The sequence below is a fragment of the Lactuca saligna genome, chromosome 8 (genome assembly GCF_052625555.1).
Source record: "Lactuca saligna cultivar CGN05327 chromosome 8, ASM5262555v1, whole genome shotgun sequence".
NCBI lineage: Eukaryota > Viridiplantae > Streptophyta > Magnoliopsida > Asterales > Asteraceae > Lactuca > Lactuca saligna.
The window spans coordinates 25,576,686-25,594,721 of record NC_136424.1 but is presented as its reverse complement, the minus strand read 5'-3'; the positions used below and the strand labels follow the sequence as shown (position 1 = coordinate 25,594,721).

The following is an 18,036-nucleotide window of genomic DNA, read 5'->3' as shown; positions in this document are numbered from 1 at the left end:
AGCCGCTTTGATTCCACACCCACCTATCAACGTCAATTATCTCGAAACAGAATTTAGTGGCCATGACACTTCCTTCATAAACCTCGGAGAAAGTTCACGATAAGCGAAATGAATGGATTTCATGGTCTCCCACTATCTGGAATCTTTGCAATGTTGGAGGAAGTCCAGACAATTCAGGTGAATACTCAATTCACGATATTTATTTTCCGTTCCTCTGTACGAATGAATTGAAATTGCCCTAATGTTCTTAGGCATAACTGATTAGTAGCAATATAGATGACAAATTTGAAATCAAACACATTGTAACTTTGAAAGAAGAGGATATAAGCTTAGAGATTGTGATCACAAATTTTAGATCTTCATCACTCCGACTAACGAGATCGATTATCAGTCACTTAGCTATGAGCACACCGGAAGCATCATACGTCATCCGACTCGAGAGAGCAAATTACTTCGTTAAGCCACAAATTTTCTCAAAATCCGGCATTATTCCTTCTGATATCCACAGGAATGATTCGCGTCAATTAGGGTTGAAGCGACTGCTATCGGATTGGGGACTCAAGCCCGAATCAGGACTTAAAAGATGAAACAACCAAAAATAGGGAAGAAGATGCAGAGATTGAAGGTGAAGAGGATGATAACTACAAGAATTTAATTGAGAAACTAAGCTTGATCTCTCTTCAATGATTTAAGTTGCGAAACTCCCGATGAATTTGGGGTATGAAGAAGATGGAAACGATTAATCTCGAAGGGAGCATGCTCGATTGGAATTTAATCTCCAATTTTAGTTATTTGGAAAACCTTAGGCTTCTTCAACGATTTCCAACAACGGGTAATGATCTGTGTGTGTGTGAGAGAGAGATAGATTTTTATTTTTTTAAGACAAAATTGCAAGAATGGTCCCTGTGGTTAGGTTGAAATTGCCACTTTGGGCCAAACACGTTTGGACTAGCACTCATGGTCCACATGTATTCATTTTCTTGCCACTTTGGTCCAATTTACTTTAAATTCTTTTATAATGACCATTTTGCCCTTTTTTATTTTTTTTAGTTTATTTATTTATTTAAATAGTTTCATAATTAAAAGAAAAAGAAAAAAAATCCCTCTCTCTCTCCCACCCGTCTCTCTCTCTCTCTCTCTCTCTCCCACCCGTCTCTCTCTCTCTCTCTCTCTCTCTCCCACCCGTCTCTCTCTCTCTCTCTCTCTCTCTCTATCTCCCTCCCTCTCTCTCCCTCTCTCTCTGTCTCTCTCTTCATTGCAGTGCAGAAAAAAGAATCCCTAAATGTAATCTCCATTATCAAAAGCAACTTTGCCCATTAATCTGTATCTTAGCAAGATCCAATGGTTTTCAGACGAGCTTCTATGAGAGAGAGAGAGAGGAGAACCCTAATTGTTGTTCTAACTCTGAAACGAAGGTTTGTAAATGGGGGTTTCAGATCCGCCTCCTCCTAAGAATCAAAGAGCTTCTTCTTTACAGATCGAAGCACAACGATGAAGACCAAACCACCGGCAACCCCTGAAAACACCTACTGCCACCCCTCTTCACCACCATTTCCAACCATCCCCACCGTCTCTCGACTCTCCTGGCTCCGTCAGACCCTCAGGTGAGCTTTAATCGAGTTTGAAGAAGGAAAGAATGCCAAATGACCCTCGGGTGAGCTTCAATCGAGTTTGAAGAAGGAAAGAAGGAGACCCTATGGTTTTTAGAGGTTGTCGTCATTCTCTTTTCTTTAAATCTTAGGGTTTTTAGAGGCCGCCGCTGCTAGAAACCTTAGTTTTCGATCTGTATGCCGCCACCTGAAACTTTTAGGGTTAGGGTTTCGCTGCCAGAGCTTCGATATGGTGTCGTTTATCTTTTTCCGACGGTAGTGTTTAAGCTTCCCAGCGGGAGTGAAGGTTGGGGGAAGGGTGAGGACGGTAACGTTCTTTAAACTGGGGGGAGAGAGAGAGAGAGAGAGATTCCTTTATTCTTTTTTTATTTTATTTTTTTGTTAGGAAAATAATTAAATAACAAAAAGAAAAAGCAAAAAACAAATAGAAAGGGGCAAATTCATCATTTTAAATTGTTTTGGACCAAACCCACCATAAAATGGAAACTTTTGGACCATTAGTGCTAATCAAAACCTGTTTGGCCCAAAGTGACAATTTCCACCTAACCATAGGGACCATTCTTGCAATTTTGTCTTTTTTAATCCTAAAATCAGAAAAATAAAAACAAATAAGAGAGAGAGCAATTTATTTTTATTTTATTTTTTTAAATATAAAACCAGAAAAACAAATAAGAAAAAAAGAAAATCATATTAACAAGAGGAAATCCGTCATTTAGAAAAAAATCAAAATAAATTGGATCAAACAAGCAACAAAATGAAAATTTTTGACCTCTGTTGCTAATCCAAACATTTTTAAACAAAAGTGATAATTTTAAACAACCACAAACATCATTTGTTCAGTTTTTTGTCAAAATAAAAACATTGACAAATCAAATCCCCCCCCCCCCCCCCCTACTTACCTACTCCACTACACCCACACCCTATACCTACCCCTCTACACACATTCGTTCCAAATGTCATAGTACGAGCATCTTATCTTCTTAAAAAAAATTCACATTTAGAAATATATTTTTTAAGTTGTACGGAAATTATATGAAGCTGTAAAAGAAATTGTAAAAAAAGTTTATGAAAAGTCTTTAAAAAGGTTGTTAAAAAGTTATAAGTAACTAAATATCTAAAAAAAACTAAATTTGTGGTGAATTTGTAAAATTAAAACGTTCTAGCCATTTTCATAACCAAACATAATTTTTTTATCAAAGTTGTTACAAAATTTAAAATATAATCTAAAAATATAAAATCAGAATTTGGCATGGGTAGAAAAATAAATCTCATAGTTCGTTACAAAACATTTACTTTTGTGATTTGTTGGCAATAAAAAAATCAATAGTTTCTTCCCAAAAACAATTTAAACCCTATTTAAAATAAAAAAAATAAAAATTAATAGAAAATACACAACCAAACATGTTTTTCCACTTTTTAAAATGAAAAAATAAAAACTCGAATGTTTTACGTTTTCTAAATATTATATTGAAAGTTGGAAATTAAAACTACACTTCTTTTTTGAAAACTTTTCCAAAAAATATATATATAGTTTCCTAAGGTTGCGTTTGATTTTGAGTTGATTGCGGACTATTTTTTTTTTTTCAAAAAAGTTTTCATTTTAATGTTGATTGATGTTTATTTTTGGTAATCAAAATAATATGGATTCTATAAAACAATAGTTTCGTGGGATTATTATTAGTATGGTAATTTGAGATTATTCTTTAAAAGATTATTCTCATAATCTGGATTTCGTGTAACCCGAACATACGATCAAAATATCATATTTAAAAAATGTTCGTACAATTCTTCAAGAAGATCCAAGTTGCTTATCGATTTCAGAAACATTTTTCTCCTCCCAAACCCCAACACCTACCCCATCCCACCATGACACCACACATTCTTAAGACAATGCGGTATAGGCCAAACGAGAAACGACGCAGATGACGTGGCCGTTGACAACGACGTCTTGACGGGGGAACACCCCCCCTTGCTCGTTGCAGCTCGTCGAGATTGGATCTCGTTGGCTTCACGACCAGATGAAACGCAGAAAATGGGACCGTTGCAAACGTTTTAATTGCAACGGTATAAAAAAAATAACTATAAAAAAACCATTTACCCTATAAATAGCTATCATTTTTATAAAAAAATTTCACACAATTTCTTTTCTTCTCTCTACATAGTTTCAATTATCTTCAAAAACAATATGGAGCCTTTTAACTCGTACGATGATTCAGATGACAATATTTTATTCAAGCTGATGTACTAGTATTACACTACCGATTTGCTGCAACCAGACCCAACCCCACTACTAACAAGACGTGCGATATTAAACACAAATCGCAAGGAAGGACATGAACATCTGTATCGCGATTACTTTGCGGATAATTGTGTATACAAGGCGAATGACTTCAAAAGAAAATTTCGTTTGAGTAGGGATGTGTTCTTCGACGATCTTTTGAATGGAAAGGCCCCGGATGCTCCTTTCACGGTGAATGGAAACGAATACAAATATGGGTATTACCTTACAGATGGAATATATCCTCAGTATTCCACATTCGTGAAGGCATTTTGCCACCCGGTTGAAGAACAAGACAAATTTTTTAAAAGAAGATAATAATGAGCACGTAAGGATGTGGAACGTGCTGAAGGCGAAGTGACATATAGTCGAACATACAACACGACCATTGGATTTAGAAACTCTACGATATATCATGTATGTATGTATCATAATGCATAACATGGTAGTAGAAGATAAAGGGCGAAATATTGCACACTATATCCCAACGGAGCCCAGACACGTTCAGTTTCAACCAGGAACAACAGAATATTTGCATCGCGTTGTTGACATTTAGGTCGCAAATAAACACAGACAACTTCGAGAAAACTTGGCGGATTATATCTTCTATGGTAACAATAACGATAACGAATAGCGTTGTATTTTTTTTTTTTTTTTTTTTTTTTGAATCTGGATGTTATTTTTTAATTTTATTTTTATTTTTTAATTTGGATGTTATGTGTAATTTAATATATATGTTAATTTTAATCTTTAAAAATATTATATGTTATTTATAATTTTTAAACATTATGTTTTATTTATTATGTTATATTTAAAAAATATTTGTTTAAATTAAAAAAAAAAGAATTTCGAAAAAAATAAAAAATAATTAAAAAATGATAAAAAAAAAAGTTGGTGTCATAACAAGATATAATATGGTGACCATTTCCCCACTTGATGTTATAATACCATTAATAATGTGACACTAAAATGGTGTTATAACTAGTTGCTCACATCCAATGTTCTAACCCTATTTTAAACCTAAAAAAAAATTTCAATAACTTTTTTTCCAAAGTCAGTTTAAACCCTATTTATAATAACAAAAACTCGAAAATAAAAACAGAAAGAAAACAATCAATCCCTTTTTCTTATTCTAAAACTCAAAAATTTAACCATATAAGGGACTGATTATGTAATTTGGGACTGATTAACCCTTTTTCTAATTCTAAAACTCAAAAATTTAACCCTTTTTCTATTTCTAATTCTTCCAAATTGCAACCTAATCTTAGCTAAATTCTCAATTGGAAAACAGTGGAGGGACTCATTATGTAATTTGGGCCTTTTATTGGCTTGGTTGCTAGTCGCAAGAGGAGGAGGCTGCCCTGTGAGGAAGCTCTACTTATATATCACTTCTTCTGCTGGGGGGAAAATGCTTCTGAAATCCGGTGGTTTACTGCTTTCTCGCATCCCTCTCGTTTCTTCCTCCTTCCGAACAAGGTACGCCGGCGGATTTTTTGTTATTATGATGCTTATCTTGTGTTTGCTACGTTACTGATTTACGAGTAGTATGCTATTGAATTTTTGTTGTCCTTTTTGCTATTTCGAGTGTATATTTTACGAATCAATCACAAACACAAACACAAACACACACATTTGTGATTTGTGAGATGTGAATTAAGTAGCACATGACTGTTTAATGTGATACGCAGTTTGTTCATAAAAATGTGGGTTATGTTATATGCAGTAAGATTTGTATGAGAAAAATGAGCACTAAGAACACGCCTACACCTACACCAGTTTACCCTAAATTCATCCCAGTCGAACAGAATCAAATTACTTCAGTAAGCAAGTCTGAGGGTATGTAAAAGATCATGCTCCTTAGTTTTTATCTAATTAAATCTATGTATTGTCAACCTAAATATCAATTCACATCTGATATTTTTACAGGCCTCAAATTCCGAGTGGTTTCATATAACATTCTGGCTCAGGTATGCACACACACACACACACACACACCTTTAATTTGCCAATTCATTATTTCTTGTTTTTTTTTTTTCCTTTTTCTGCAGGTATATGTAAAAAGTTCTGTATTCCCACACTCTCCATCACCTTGCCTCAAGTAAATCTTCTTGGTTTCTTAGAGCTCTTTATTACTCCATATTTGAAATGAAGCTATCATGAATGATAACTGTTCACCTCTTTTATGATCTGAAAATGCATAAAATTTGGTTATGACAGGTGGAAAGCTCGTTCCCCAATAATTCTTGATCTTCTTAAACATCTTGATGCTGATATTTTATGCTTACAGGTTTAGTTTCTTCATATCCATAACACATTTGTTGTAATATTTATTTCTGTCATCTGGTTTTTCTTATGTGTAGAATAATTGTTTTGTTGTCAGGAATTAGATGAATACGATACCTTCTACAAAGAGAAAATAGAGCAAAATGATTACTCAAGCATCTACATTAAAAGAAGTGGTAGGAAATCAGACGGATGTGGGATTTTCTACAAGCACAACAAGTATACAACTTTCTGTGTAATTCATTCTCATAGTAAAAAGCATATTCATTGATTGTATTCATGTCTTTTTTTTTGTTGGTTTAAATGTCCAGATTGGAGTTGGTGATAGAGGAAACAATTGACTATAATGACCTTGCTAACTTGCTTCTAGATGAAGCATCTCGTGTGGAACAAAAGGAGAAGGACCTTGATTCCAAAGGAAAAGGAGATCCTAATGATCCATATGTCCGGTTGAAACGTGATTGTGTTGGAATTATGGCTGCTTTCAAGTTTAAAAAACCTCATCAACATTATGTCATTGTAGCAAACACACATCTTTACTGGTAATTTTTTTACTTATAATTCCAGTTTTGCCCTTGTGTTTTGTTGTCTGAAGATTATTTTTTATCTGAAATTTTGAATTCTGTAGGGATCCAGAATGGGCAGATGTGAAGCTTGCACAGGCGAAATATTTATTATCACAAGTAGCAAAATTTAAAAAAATGGTATCTGAAAAATTTGAGTGCAAACCATCAGTAATCATTACTGGGGATTTCAATTCCATTCCTGGAGACAAGGTATTTATATTTCAATGAATTTACATTGAAAATTCAAGAGACATGTAGGTTTTATTATTGATTGGGAATTGTGTACAGGTGTACCAGTATCTTGTTTCTAGTGGCTCAGTGGAATGTTTAGAAGATGAACCACCAATTAATTTATCAAGTGTTTATGCATGTACAAGGGGTGAACCGCGATTTACCAATTATACCCCTGGATTCACTGGTACACTTGATTATATATTTTTCTCACCTTCTGATGAGGGGATTCAAATTGAACCTGTTAGTTTCCTTGAGCTTCCGGAAGCTGAGTCAGCAGATGTAAAAGGTGGATTGCCAAATTATTTTCATCCTAGTGATCACTTGCCAATAGGTGCTGAGTTTTTAGTGGTTTAGTAGTCATCATCTCTCTCAATTTTGCAAGTGTTGTTTCTTTTTCTTAATATATTTTTTTGTATTCCATTGTTATAGAATTTATGAGATAAGTTGAGAGGACAATTTTCTAACTTAAATTGTGTTTGCCAGGCATTATGACTGATGTCAATAAATGAAAAATGTCTATTTGTACAACATGCTAGTATATATATATAAAAGCTACAAAAACATGGGAAAATAATACAGTTCATGTTTTTTTTTTTTTTTTTTTTTTTTTTTCCTTCTCACGGGTTGATTATCCTGACCGGAAAACATCTTGGGTCAGTGGCTCTCGATACGTGGCAACAGAAAGCTAAATCCTGAGTTCTCGCGAATTAGAGGTGGAGGCTCAATGTCCGATATCTCTATATTATCCATTGATCTCGATATATCATCAACCGAAAATGGGATGCTGCATAAAATCAATTTGTGTTAAAACATATATTATCAAAGGGTATTTTGGACATTTCAGTACTAGTCAAATGCTTGGGTCAACACGAAAGCAACTAGAACTAACCTGGAATCGTCATCCAATAGGAAAGAATTGCTTACAACAGTGTTTTCTTCAGTCATCAATGATCTCATGTTGGATATAACCTGACCCATGCATCAAAGTTAAATAATTTATATAAAAAAAAAACAATCTGATCTTATTATGAAACTTACATCTGGGGAGACGCTTTGTGTCCCATACTTGTCATCCCAGTACATTGTACTGATCCGGTACAGCTGCTGTACACTAAGAACCTGTGGACCATAATTAAATATATATAATATAAATTACATAAAATTTTATTGTTATTGTAAACTAATAAAAACATAAACATGACTCACTGGGCAGAGGTCATGACTTATTTCATCCAGTGTTTTCTTTGGCTTTTGATGTATAACCTGAATGAGATTGATTAAAATAAAATCTTCAAAACCAGAAAGCCTAAATTTTTATATAATAAAAGAAACTTTACCAGAAATGCTATAGCTTGCCGTATATGCTTCAGTTCATCCCAAGCAGAACCTGAATACTGCAGTCCTTTTGTTTAGCAAATAAGAATACAAAATAGTGTTTGGCATAATGGAATCGTTAATTCCATTCCAATGAAAGAAAATATCACTCCAGAATTACCTCATCAGTTGCGTTAAAACACCAGTGGTCTAGTTCAGCCAATCCCGCTTTCACATACTCACCATTGCTAAACGAACAGCACTCACGTCTCAAAAGTAGACTGCATTTTATAAAAAAAAGAAAAAAAAGAATCACATCACAAAAGAACACACTCTATAAAAAATAAATATATACCTGTTAAATAGCTGAACATTCACAAACGAAAATATTTGTGAGAAAACTTTACGCACCAAAACCGGTGGAACCTAAAAACATTTCACAAAAAGGTTAAAAACAGGGAAAGAAACACAAAATTAACAAAAAAACAAAAATGGCACTAACATGATTTGTTTTTAGAACATTCAAGAAACTTCCAAGACTCTTGACGATTCCTTGCCAATGAGCAATCAGTGTCTGTTGAGCTGAACTGGAAACCGAACGCGATGATCCCTTTGCCAGGCTGGCTCTCGAAATTCTCGGTGCCTTGAGTGTGAATTGTGAAATTACCATTTAGTCCATTCCTATTTCCTAATTACTCAACATGAAATTAAGTAAAAATGATGAGAATGAGAAATTAGCTACCTGAATACACATCCCGAGTAACGGAGATATTTCCTTTTTCAAATTATCTCGAATTGTTCCATAAATCTTTTCAACATAAGCTGTTAACTGCTGCTTAAAAAGCAAAGCTGGATACTTGGCTTCCACTTTGGTATAACCACCTTCAACTCCACTACTCAGATCTCCATTCACAAAGGAAGGAAGTTCGATTCCTTGAGGGGTCCCACGGAAACTCTAACCATAAAATCAAATTTTAATTTTAGTATATACATATTATATATATATATATATATATATATATATATATATATATATATATATATGTTGAATCAAATTCCAAAAATACTTAACCATTACAGAAGTCATCCTCCCAAAAAGAGCAGCTGATGATCGACGACGTTGTGGAGCCATTCCAGATGCTGACCCACTCGGTTTCAATGTTCGCTGAAGAAGAAGCAAAAGAGTAGAGGCATTCGATAACCAGTATGCCAATATATCGTTATTATCCTGTTTTTTCTATTAAATAAACGGAAAAAAAAAAGTTAGAAAAAAATAATTATTATAATTATTAAAACGAAGTGAAAAAAAGAGTAGCATTTAAGTACTAAGTACCTCTATGGCATTGCCTATGGTCTGGATAATTCGGTCAAAAACAGTAGTGCGTTCCACTTCAAAAGATCTCCATTGAAGAAGGCATTTGTAAATGATGCAGGCTGCGATTGGTCGATTCCCTGCAAACCCTAGATGTTGTGCAATGCATCGGATAAGTAGTTCTTGATTCTCCATTTGTTTTTCATTCAGTGATTTTTGTGGTGTGTCGTCTATTTCTGCTAGATCTCTTTGGTGCATTGAAGGGCTATGCGGATCCTGATACATAAACAACACAAACACGTTACTTATTTATAGATGATTAAATTTTTTAAAAAAAGCATCAAGTTCAAGATTCAGGATACCTGAGATGATGACCTTGATTCTCCAATAAAAGTACCACTGTCGTTCCTCTGCAAGGAGTTGGATATCAAACAATCACCTTTTTTTTTTTTTTCCTATTTCAGCATTGTACTTTGAAAAATCTAATACAACAATTTTCACTGCTATGATTGACTAGATTTTTCAAAATATATTATTCTAACACGAAAAAATTTGAAATGCTTTAATGGATACATTTTTCATAGGACAGAGTCTGCGTGGATGAAAGTGGCTAAGCAAATAAAGTGTTGTATACATAAAGTATGTTTCTTTTCTAGATTGAATGCACCATCTGAATGAGAGTAGATGACCATTTTATTGTTGCATTTCAAAAGAACAAATTTCTCAATATTCATCAATTTTGACATGAGACAAGTTGGGAGGAAAAAAGAAGGGCAAATAGGTAAAGGGTTAGTGTCTTAATATATATATATATATATATATATATATATATATATATATATATATATATATATATATATAAAATACCTGCATAATAGATCTGGAACGCCCTGAGAGAAACTTATTAGGTGCCATGGACACAGCTTGTTGGCGGAAGACTTTATTCTCTGATTCCAAGTTGTTTAGTTTCTCTTCCAATCTGCTCATAGTTTCCTGTAACTGAACGACTTTCTTTTCTGTTTCTTCCAACTTCTTACGTCTTCCTTCACTACATTCTTCCAGCTCATCAGCACGTTTCTTTTCTGACTCCCACTTTGCCTACATGGCCCAAAAAAAAAACTACTTAATGTGGTCCCCACGATAAAAAAAAAAAAAATTCCGTTTGTATGGTAAGTCTTACTTACCTTCAACTCATCCACCTCAGCAGTCAAGGATTCAATTTTCTTAGTATCTTCAATAACAATCTCTTTTTCTTCAACAACCGCAGGCGCTTCATCAATAGCTTTTTTAGCTGCCTCTCTTTCCTTTACAGCCAATGCATTTGCTTCATCAAGTTTCTTTTGCATAGCTTCTAGAGAATTCTGAAATTTCAGTGCCTCTTGTGCTTTTGCTTCTTCCAAATCAGTCTAGACATGTAGGACATATCACATTACAATTACATAAACTTTTCCAACAAAACTTGTATAGTTGAAATAAATTACCCTTAAACGTTTCTCAAGCTGTAAACGCCATGTTAGTTCCTCCAACTGTTTCTCAAGCTTATCTTTTGCTTCTTTAAGTGCACCTGTTTCTTGTGCAGCCTGCAAAACAGATAAAGCTAGCAACTTTTAATCTGCCCTAAAAAGAATGTAACATCCATCATGAATATGATTTTAAATAAATAAATAGATAACTGACCATTTTAAGTTTTCGTAGCTCTCTCCTAGCAATCCTTCCCCTCCATCTACATTGAGTAACTAAAGATCCTTTCTTTAGCCTTTTATAGTATGCAGAATGTTTATGACAACGCCACCGAGTCTATAAATAAATAAAAAACACAATTAGAATTCCTCTGTTGGTATAAGTATAATAAAAAAAGAGTTTTTATAAAATTATAAAAGTAACCTGAATTTTGATAGCAGCATTAGTTTCCTTGCGGAATCGGAATCTTTTACGCGCCTCTACTGCGCGTACACATGTCTGAACTGCAAGCACTGACACACGGAGCCTAGTATAAGCCACCCAAGCACGCCATTTACGCACGTGTTTTTCAATTTTTATAGCAGCTGCAATTCTCTTCAGTTGATCAAACTTTCTGCAAGCCAGACTACCTAAAAGTGTAAACAGTTATTACTTATTAATAATGTGTCGTGTATTGTGTTTTATAGTTTGAAGAAACAAGTTCAATTGATCATGTGATGTGAGAGGCTCACGTCTACAGAAAGCTTGTAAAAAGATTGAAGAATTTCGCAATGCGTTGATCTGGCGATGAGCAATATGAGTTCGTATCCGCCTTTGAATAATTGCTGCTGCACTGCCAAGGACCTCAGCTCTCCTTGCATCTAGTTCTGCCATCTGTCCAGCCCTCAGGAACACCTTTGTTTTCCCAATCTGTATAAAACAATCCTAGTAGTGTTATATACAAAAACAACGGGATTATTCATTCTTTATAAACTCAAAGTAAATAAAAATTTTAATAACCTGAAACCCACTCAGCCCCATCTTTTCCAAGATCTTTTGACATACCATCTTTTCATCAAAGCTACTGTATTGTGCAAGAGATGAAACACCAAAAAGAGAGATTCAGAAGTCCAAATCTTGTGCAACAAGTGTGTGTGTGTGTGTGTGTGTGAAATAAAATTTTTACCTTCCCGCCAATCCAGCCAAGGCTTCTGGGGCAAGAAGTCCAAATCTGTTTATAAACTCAAAGAAAGCACGCCGGGTGGGATAACCAGCACAACTGATTCTGATTGCCTCTAAAACACCCTACGAGAGAAATCAGTCACATACAAGAAATATGCATGGCTATGAATAAAACCAACTTAAAATTAAAGATAAAACAAATTTATATACTCACACCACATCGCAATTGTTGCAAGATGTTAAGGTTCTCAAATATGGAAGGTTTTAGTTTATTATTTGGTTTCACGCATCTAACATAGTGAGGCTCTGTAGCATTAAGTGTCTCCATCAGTTGTTGCAATTGAAGCTGTGCATTATTACCATATATATATAGTTACTTACACATTAGCAAACAATATCAAAATCATTGAGAATTGAGATAAAGAATTAAAGATACCTACCTTGAAACGGGAACATATTGAAGAAAATTTAGAAGATTTGGAAGACTCTTCTAAAGCAGGGAAAAGGCCGGCTACAAAAGGACACTTGGAAGCACCCAACAAATCTTGGTGTTCGGGGACCACGTAATCTTTATTTTTGTCAAGAAATTGATCAGATTGATATTGCACCTATAAAAAGCAGTCAAAAATTTTATAAAAAAAAATCAGGAGAATAGTGTTATAGGTAAGAAATACATACCTCTCCAGCATAATGAGCAACTGTGAAATCTGTGCGTGACAACTTGGGCTTGATAAATCGTTTGTGGTTTTTGAAAGTCTGATAAAGCTTATTTGCGAATGTCTCATGTGTTGACTTTGGGAACATACTAAAAGTAGAAAAATAAAAAATTGTGAATAAAGACATCTTAAATCTGCACTTAGCTGATAATTAATACTATTGTTATACCAAGCTTCATCAAGAAGAGCAATGATACCACCAGGTTTCTGCAATATACATACAACTTCAGTGTTATATGGTTGAAATGATGGGAAATATAAATAAATGCAGTTGAAAGTGACTATACCTTTTCAATGAGATCTAGAACATCTTGGTTATCAACAAATTCAATGTAGCTCCAGTTGATAGCCTCTTTTTTGTATTCTTCTTGCTCCATTTTAAAGACATGCTGTAATTCAAACATTAATTTTTTTTGGGAGTCCTTAACATTAACAACAACTCATGCTAACAGTGATTAAGAAAGTTTAGATAGTAACCTGGTTGAAATGTTGCTGCAGCTTCTCATTTGTAAAGTTGATGCAAAACTGCTCAAAGCTGTGTGTATGATGAAATTGAGACAAAAATAACAATATGTGACTTTTCAAAGTCAAAATGATAATGCTTTATTTGAAATGGAGGGAATACGACATGTGCCTGGTTGCCACCTGTTGTTCTTAAAGCTCTCAAAACCATAGATGTCCAGAACGCCAATCAGACATTTTGAGTTAGGATCTTGTCCAATTGATTTATTAATTTTATCCACCAACCTGCAAATAATGAAAAAGGGATCCTAATTCTTAGATACTAGAAGTTTATTCAATATGGTTCTTATATGAAAGCTGCAAAATTACCAATCAAATAATCTTGAATATATTGTTTTAGCCAAACCATCTCTGCTGAATGCAGCACTTAATGGATCAAGACTTCTTTTGATAACTTCTTCAGGAGTAATCATCACACGTTTGCACAATGCATCTTGCAAGCCAACAGGATCACACCTGACACAAAAATTTATGAGCAATAAAGGACTTCCAAATCATTAAAAATTCAAAAAATAGACCTACTTTAGAAGTTCTGCTGTCATCTTAAGATGAAATTTAGCTTTGTCATCTTTTAGCACCGAAGAATCAACCTCTTTCCCTTTAGCAAAGGCAATATTGCCTAAATGAAGAATAGCAGCAGTAACTCTGAAAATTGCTTCCTATCAGAAAACAAGACAAAATTACACCAACGCCCATGGATCATGCTCTTCTTTATCATTGCATTGAAAGATGCAGATCATGCAGGGTCTAAAGCTAGACAAGAAAAGCACCACATATCAATCATGCAGTGTGTAAGGTAAACAATAAAAACACCACAGGTTGTTGTCAACATGTGAGGTTAAGTATGTTTCTGCAGCCACTTGTTGCTCACAGATTCTTTGGATGAAGAATCAACTGGAAGGAAAACAAAATTACAGAAGCTATACTATACCTGCTCCTGTTTACTTATTCCAACAATATCCATGGCTCTTCTTGTGGCAAGATACTCAAGTCCATCATTCACACCGACTAGCTCAAAGCATTTTGATTGGTTAAGATAGTGAAAAGACTGTGGGCTTCCCAACTTATACTTCTCAACTTCCTGAAAGCACAAGCAATAAGGAAGAAAAGTTAAGAAAAAAGGTTTCAGTTTTGTAAAATACTGAAAGTGAAATTGTTATATTATATTTATACCTCTGGTGGTGCAGCACAAAGAAGGTAAAAACAGTGATAGTTTCTCTCGGGATCATTGACTTGGCAAACACGAGATCTTTCCAAAAGGTAAGTCCTTATAGCTGCTCCAGATATTCTCCCATGCTTATCAAACTGGATCTCAACAAACTTACCAAAACGACTTGAATTGTTATTTCTAACAGTTTTGGCATTCCCAAATGCTTCAAGAACAGGATTTGACTGCAGTGACACAACAAGTTTATCAGTATATAGCCATGAAGTGACACATAATATAGAATAATTAAGAGGTTCTCTAAAGAACTATACGTCATGTATCATACTTCAAGGACTTGCTGTTCAACGGTGCGACCTTCAGTAGCTTTCCTCCCACCCAAATACGCAAGGAACCGCATAAGCATTTTGGTTGTCTCTGTTTTACCTGCTCCACTTTCACCACTCACCAGAATGGAATTGCTCTTTCCTTCATGGACCATGGCCCTGGAATCCAGTAAAGATGTGGTGAGCACCCATGCATCCAAGAAGAAAAGGGTGTTACTTACCATTACCTGTAAGAGGTATCTGCAATTGCAAATACATGGGGACTCAATTCTCCAAATGGTGCTCCCTTGTATTGTTGCATCATATGAGCATCATACAAATGAGGTAGCTTCTGGAATGGGTTGATTGCAATTAGAATGTTTCCAGTGTAGGTCTGTCATGATTCCATAAAGTTAGAATCCATTTCTTGCAGTTATAGATCAATAAACCATAAAATTGGATGAAGACCTACATAAATTTCATTAAGTTCATATCTGGTTCTTAGGTTCTGCAAGACTCCTGGCTCATGTAGATAAGATAGCTTCGTCATATCATCAACTCCACCAGCAGGAGCTTCCAAATCCATCGGATATATTTTTGATAGATTAGCAACAATCTGAAAAAGAACCCGTAAAATTAATCTCATGCTGCTACATGTACATTTTTTTATATAAAAAAGTCCGGTTTTAGTAGAAAAATAACCGTTTTCCCTTCACTAGTCTGAATCTCCACATCTTTCCCTTTAATCTTGACAACCTGCCCATCAATCCATGCTTGTGCTGGATCTTCAGCCCAAACATGAGAGCCTACTATTATATTCACTGCAGTACGCTGTAGTGCATACAAATCAGTCAGTACATTTGAATTGAAAAACTAGCAAAGGATGCAATACTTTGTCTCTGGATATCATATCTGTTCAACTTCTAAACTAATATTGACTTGAAGATTTTCTACAATACTTGCTGATTACATTATGCATTATTACAAGTATCACAGGCAGAACAATGTTGGTATTGAAATTCCAAAAAAGATCCTATCAAACTTGCATGACAATGTCATATATATTAATATCATAAACCAAATCTGTATCTCTATTTTGGAGCGTAATAACGCAACGAAAGTGTTAGTGATCGAGATTTCATGATGTTTTGAATGAAAATCTATTGCAGCATTGATAAATGAAACGTAATCCACCTACCATTGTGAAACTTCAATGAAACCCTTAATTTCGAAGGAAATGTCTATATTCTTCTTATTTTTCACAGATAATCAGTGCTCCCTTCGTCGTGGACCTCCCCTGGATCACTCATGCCCAATTTTGGTGATCCTGGTTGATCTGCATTGCAATAACAGAAAATTTTCCGGCATTTTGTTGATATATTTATCTGGATGATTTTCTCTTTATTTCTTCCTTGTTAGATCTTCGTAATTTCTCCATGTTCCTTTTCCATTTCTCCCCCAATATTCTCTGTCTGTCTGTCTCTTACCACTTCCGTCTCTTCGGAGTCTCTTTGTTTGTGGAAGTGACATTGTTCAATAACTCCCCTGTGAAGTCGGGTCTTCTCTCTCTTGTCGCGATTTTTTCGCAGATTCGTGGTTATGAAACACACACGAACACTTTGGCTCGCATTTCCCATTTTCTCCATGGCCAACTTCAGCAGAGGTTTGGAGGTTTATTTTCGGATAGAAAATTCGAAATATTTGTTCGGGTCGGGTCGGGTCGGGTCATTCTCTCCCGTTCTTGTCTTCGCGTTACGATTAGTAGATGACAATTTGATTTTGAGCCCAACTTAAATAATCTGCCCATATCGCATAGCCCACAGGCTATGAATTTAATGGATCAAAGTCGGTCACACATGATACATTTGCTAATACAATCTGATTACAAGTGTATCCAACTTGAGTTAAATTACGTTAATAACCCTTTAAAACGCACTTAAACTATAGTTACATGTTTATATTTTAAACTATATTTATTTAAGGGTCTATATGGGCCATTTTGAATAGTAAAGTGTATATATTGTACTTATGTATTTAACTATTTATGTATTATTTTGACTTTTAGATGGTAATAATGGTATTGTTTTTCAACGACTAAATCCATAAAAATTACAAACTATACTATTATTGTACACTTAAATGAAACACAACACGTTTTCACAAACAATCTTAATACGTCATAAAAAGATACTAATCCCACGTAACAAAATTCAACCCGAAACCTCTGGTTCTTGAAGATAATTGCAATTAAGTCCATCATTAGAATTTTCTTTTGACCTTTTAGGGTGAAGTGTATCTGGTCTAAGATGAGGAAATGTTTATATTTTCTATTCAAAAGAATTCAAGAAAAGCCAAGTCTGTCACACCTAAAAATATATAGAATTAACCAGATTCTTTTTCCTTCTTGAAAGCTCTAGAAATTATTATAACTTTTTACCATGTGGAAATTATTATAATATTATTACAAAAGAAAAATTATTTTGACAACTTCTTGCAAAGTACATGGCAAAACCTATCATAATGCCAGCATATCGTTTGATTATAAATTTACAGGTAATGAATTGATGAACAAAATTTAAAAGTTATAAAGAGTAAATTACACGAATGATCCATATGGTTTGGAGTAATTTGTATATTTGGTTTATGATTTATTTTTTTAACTTGGAAAATTCATATTGTTTGTTTTTTGTTGTGCGTTTGGTCTCTACTTTACCTCAAAAGACTATTTTACCCTTGATTTTTAATTTATTTAAATAAACACACCTCAAACCTCACTTTACCTACCTCACCTTATTTGAATAAAGAGTAAATTACTGAAATCGTCCATGTGGTTTGGTCAAAATTGCACGTTTGGTCCCTAACTTTTTTTTTGCCCTCGGATCGTCCCTATGGTTTGATTTTGTTGCGTTTTTCGTCCATGTGGTTTGATTTTATTGTATTTTTCGTCCCTTACATACATAAAGTTATGGACCAAACATGCAACTTTTACTAAACCATATGGACGAAAAACGCAACAAAATAAACCACAGGGACGATCCGAGTGCAAAAAAAAAAGTTAGGGACCAAACGTGCAATTTTGACCAAACCACATGGACGATTTCAGTAATTT

General features: G+C 34.5%; 2 protein-coding genes across 3 annotated transcripts; one reads left to right on the top strand and one right to left on the bottom strand.

Annotated features, from left to right (window-relative positions):
- On the top strand, nucleotides 1–7,499 carry LOC145009132 (DNAse I-like superfamily protein). 2 transcript variants are annotated; one of them, XM_078967800.1, is made up of 10 exons: nucleotides 2–177; nucleotides 5,180–5,364; nucleotides 5,612–5,724; nucleotides 5,815–5,855; nucleotides 5,937–5,986; nucleotides 6,106–6,175; nucleotides 6,269–6,390; nucleotides 6,483–6,713; nucleotides 6,800–6,947; nucleotides 7,026–7,499. In XM_078967800.1, exons 1-10 carry the CDS (start codon nucleotides 109–111, stop codon nucleotides 7,323–7,325), a joined length of 1,329 nt encoding a protein of 442 aa, XP_078823926.1. In that variant the 5' UTR covers nucleotides 2–108; the 3' UTR covers nucleotides 7,326–7,499. The 2 variants fall into 2 exon arrangements, with proteins under 2 accessions (XP_078823925.1, XP_078823926.1); XM_078967799.1 differs by having other exon boundaries at nucleotides 1–177; nucleotides 5,815–5,986.
- Nucleotides 7,456–16,565, bottom strand: LOC145009131 (myosin-11-like). Its single transcript, XM_078967798.1, has 36 exons — nucleotides 16,126–16,565; nucleotides 15,630–15,758; nucleotides 15,400–15,543; nucleotides 15,176–15,321; nucleotides 14,951–15,107; nucleotides 14,631–14,849; nucleotides 14,389–14,538; nucleotides 13,980–14,116; nucleotides 13,767–13,913; nucleotides 13,581–13,682; nucleotides 13,413–13,470; nucleotides 13,223–13,324; nucleotides 13,105–13,142; nucleotides 12,898–13,024; nucleotides 12,660–12,827; nucleotides 12,434–12,565; nucleotides 12,224–12,342; nucleotides 12,058–12,121; nucleotides 11,790–11,967; nucleotides 11,482–11,687; nucleotides 11,275–11,394; nucleotides 11,079–11,177; nucleotides 10,782–11,003; nucleotides 10,465–10,695; nucleotides 9,960–10,007; nucleotides 9,619–9,873; nucleotides 9,358–9,522; nucleotides 9,028–9,240; nucleotides 8,788–8,928; nucleotides 8,641–8,711; nucleotides 8,467–8,566; nucleotides 8,309–8,365; nucleotides 8,178–8,234; nucleotides 8,010–8,090; nucleotides 7,861–7,940; nucleotides 7,456–7,755 (listed from the first exon to the last, which is right to left on the bottom strand). The coding sequence occupies exons 1-36, from the start codon at nucleotides 16,126–16,128 to the stop codon at nucleotides 7,626–7,628; spliced, it is 4,596 nt and encodes a 1,531-aa protein (XP_078823924.1). The 5' UTR covers nucleotides 16,129–16,565; the 3' UTR covers nucleotides 7,456–7,625.
- Nucleotides 16,566–18,036: the final 1,471 nt, after the last annotated feature.

Coding starts and splice junctions, on each gene's coding strand:
- LOC145009132 (XM_078967799.1), top strand. CDS start 109: ATGAATGGATTTCATGGTCTCCCACTATCTGGAATCTTTGCAATGTTG. Junction 5,987..6,105: donor TCTCCATCACCTTGCCTCAA/GTAAATCTTCTT, acceptor TGGTTATGACAG/GTGGAAAGCTCGTTCCCCAA. Junction 6,176..6,268: donor CTGATATTTTATGCTTACAG/GTTTAGTTTCTT, acceptor TTTTGTTGTCAG/GAATTAGATGAATACGATAC.
- LOC145009131 (XM_078967798.1), bottom strand. Junction 12,566..12,659: donor CAATATGTTCCCGTTTCAAG/GTAGGTATCTTT, acceptor AATAATGCACAG/CTTCAATTGCAACAACTGAT. Junction 10,008..10,464: donor GTTCCAGATCTATTATGCAG/GTATTTTATATA, acceptor AACTCCTTGCAG/AGGAACGACAGTGGTACTTT.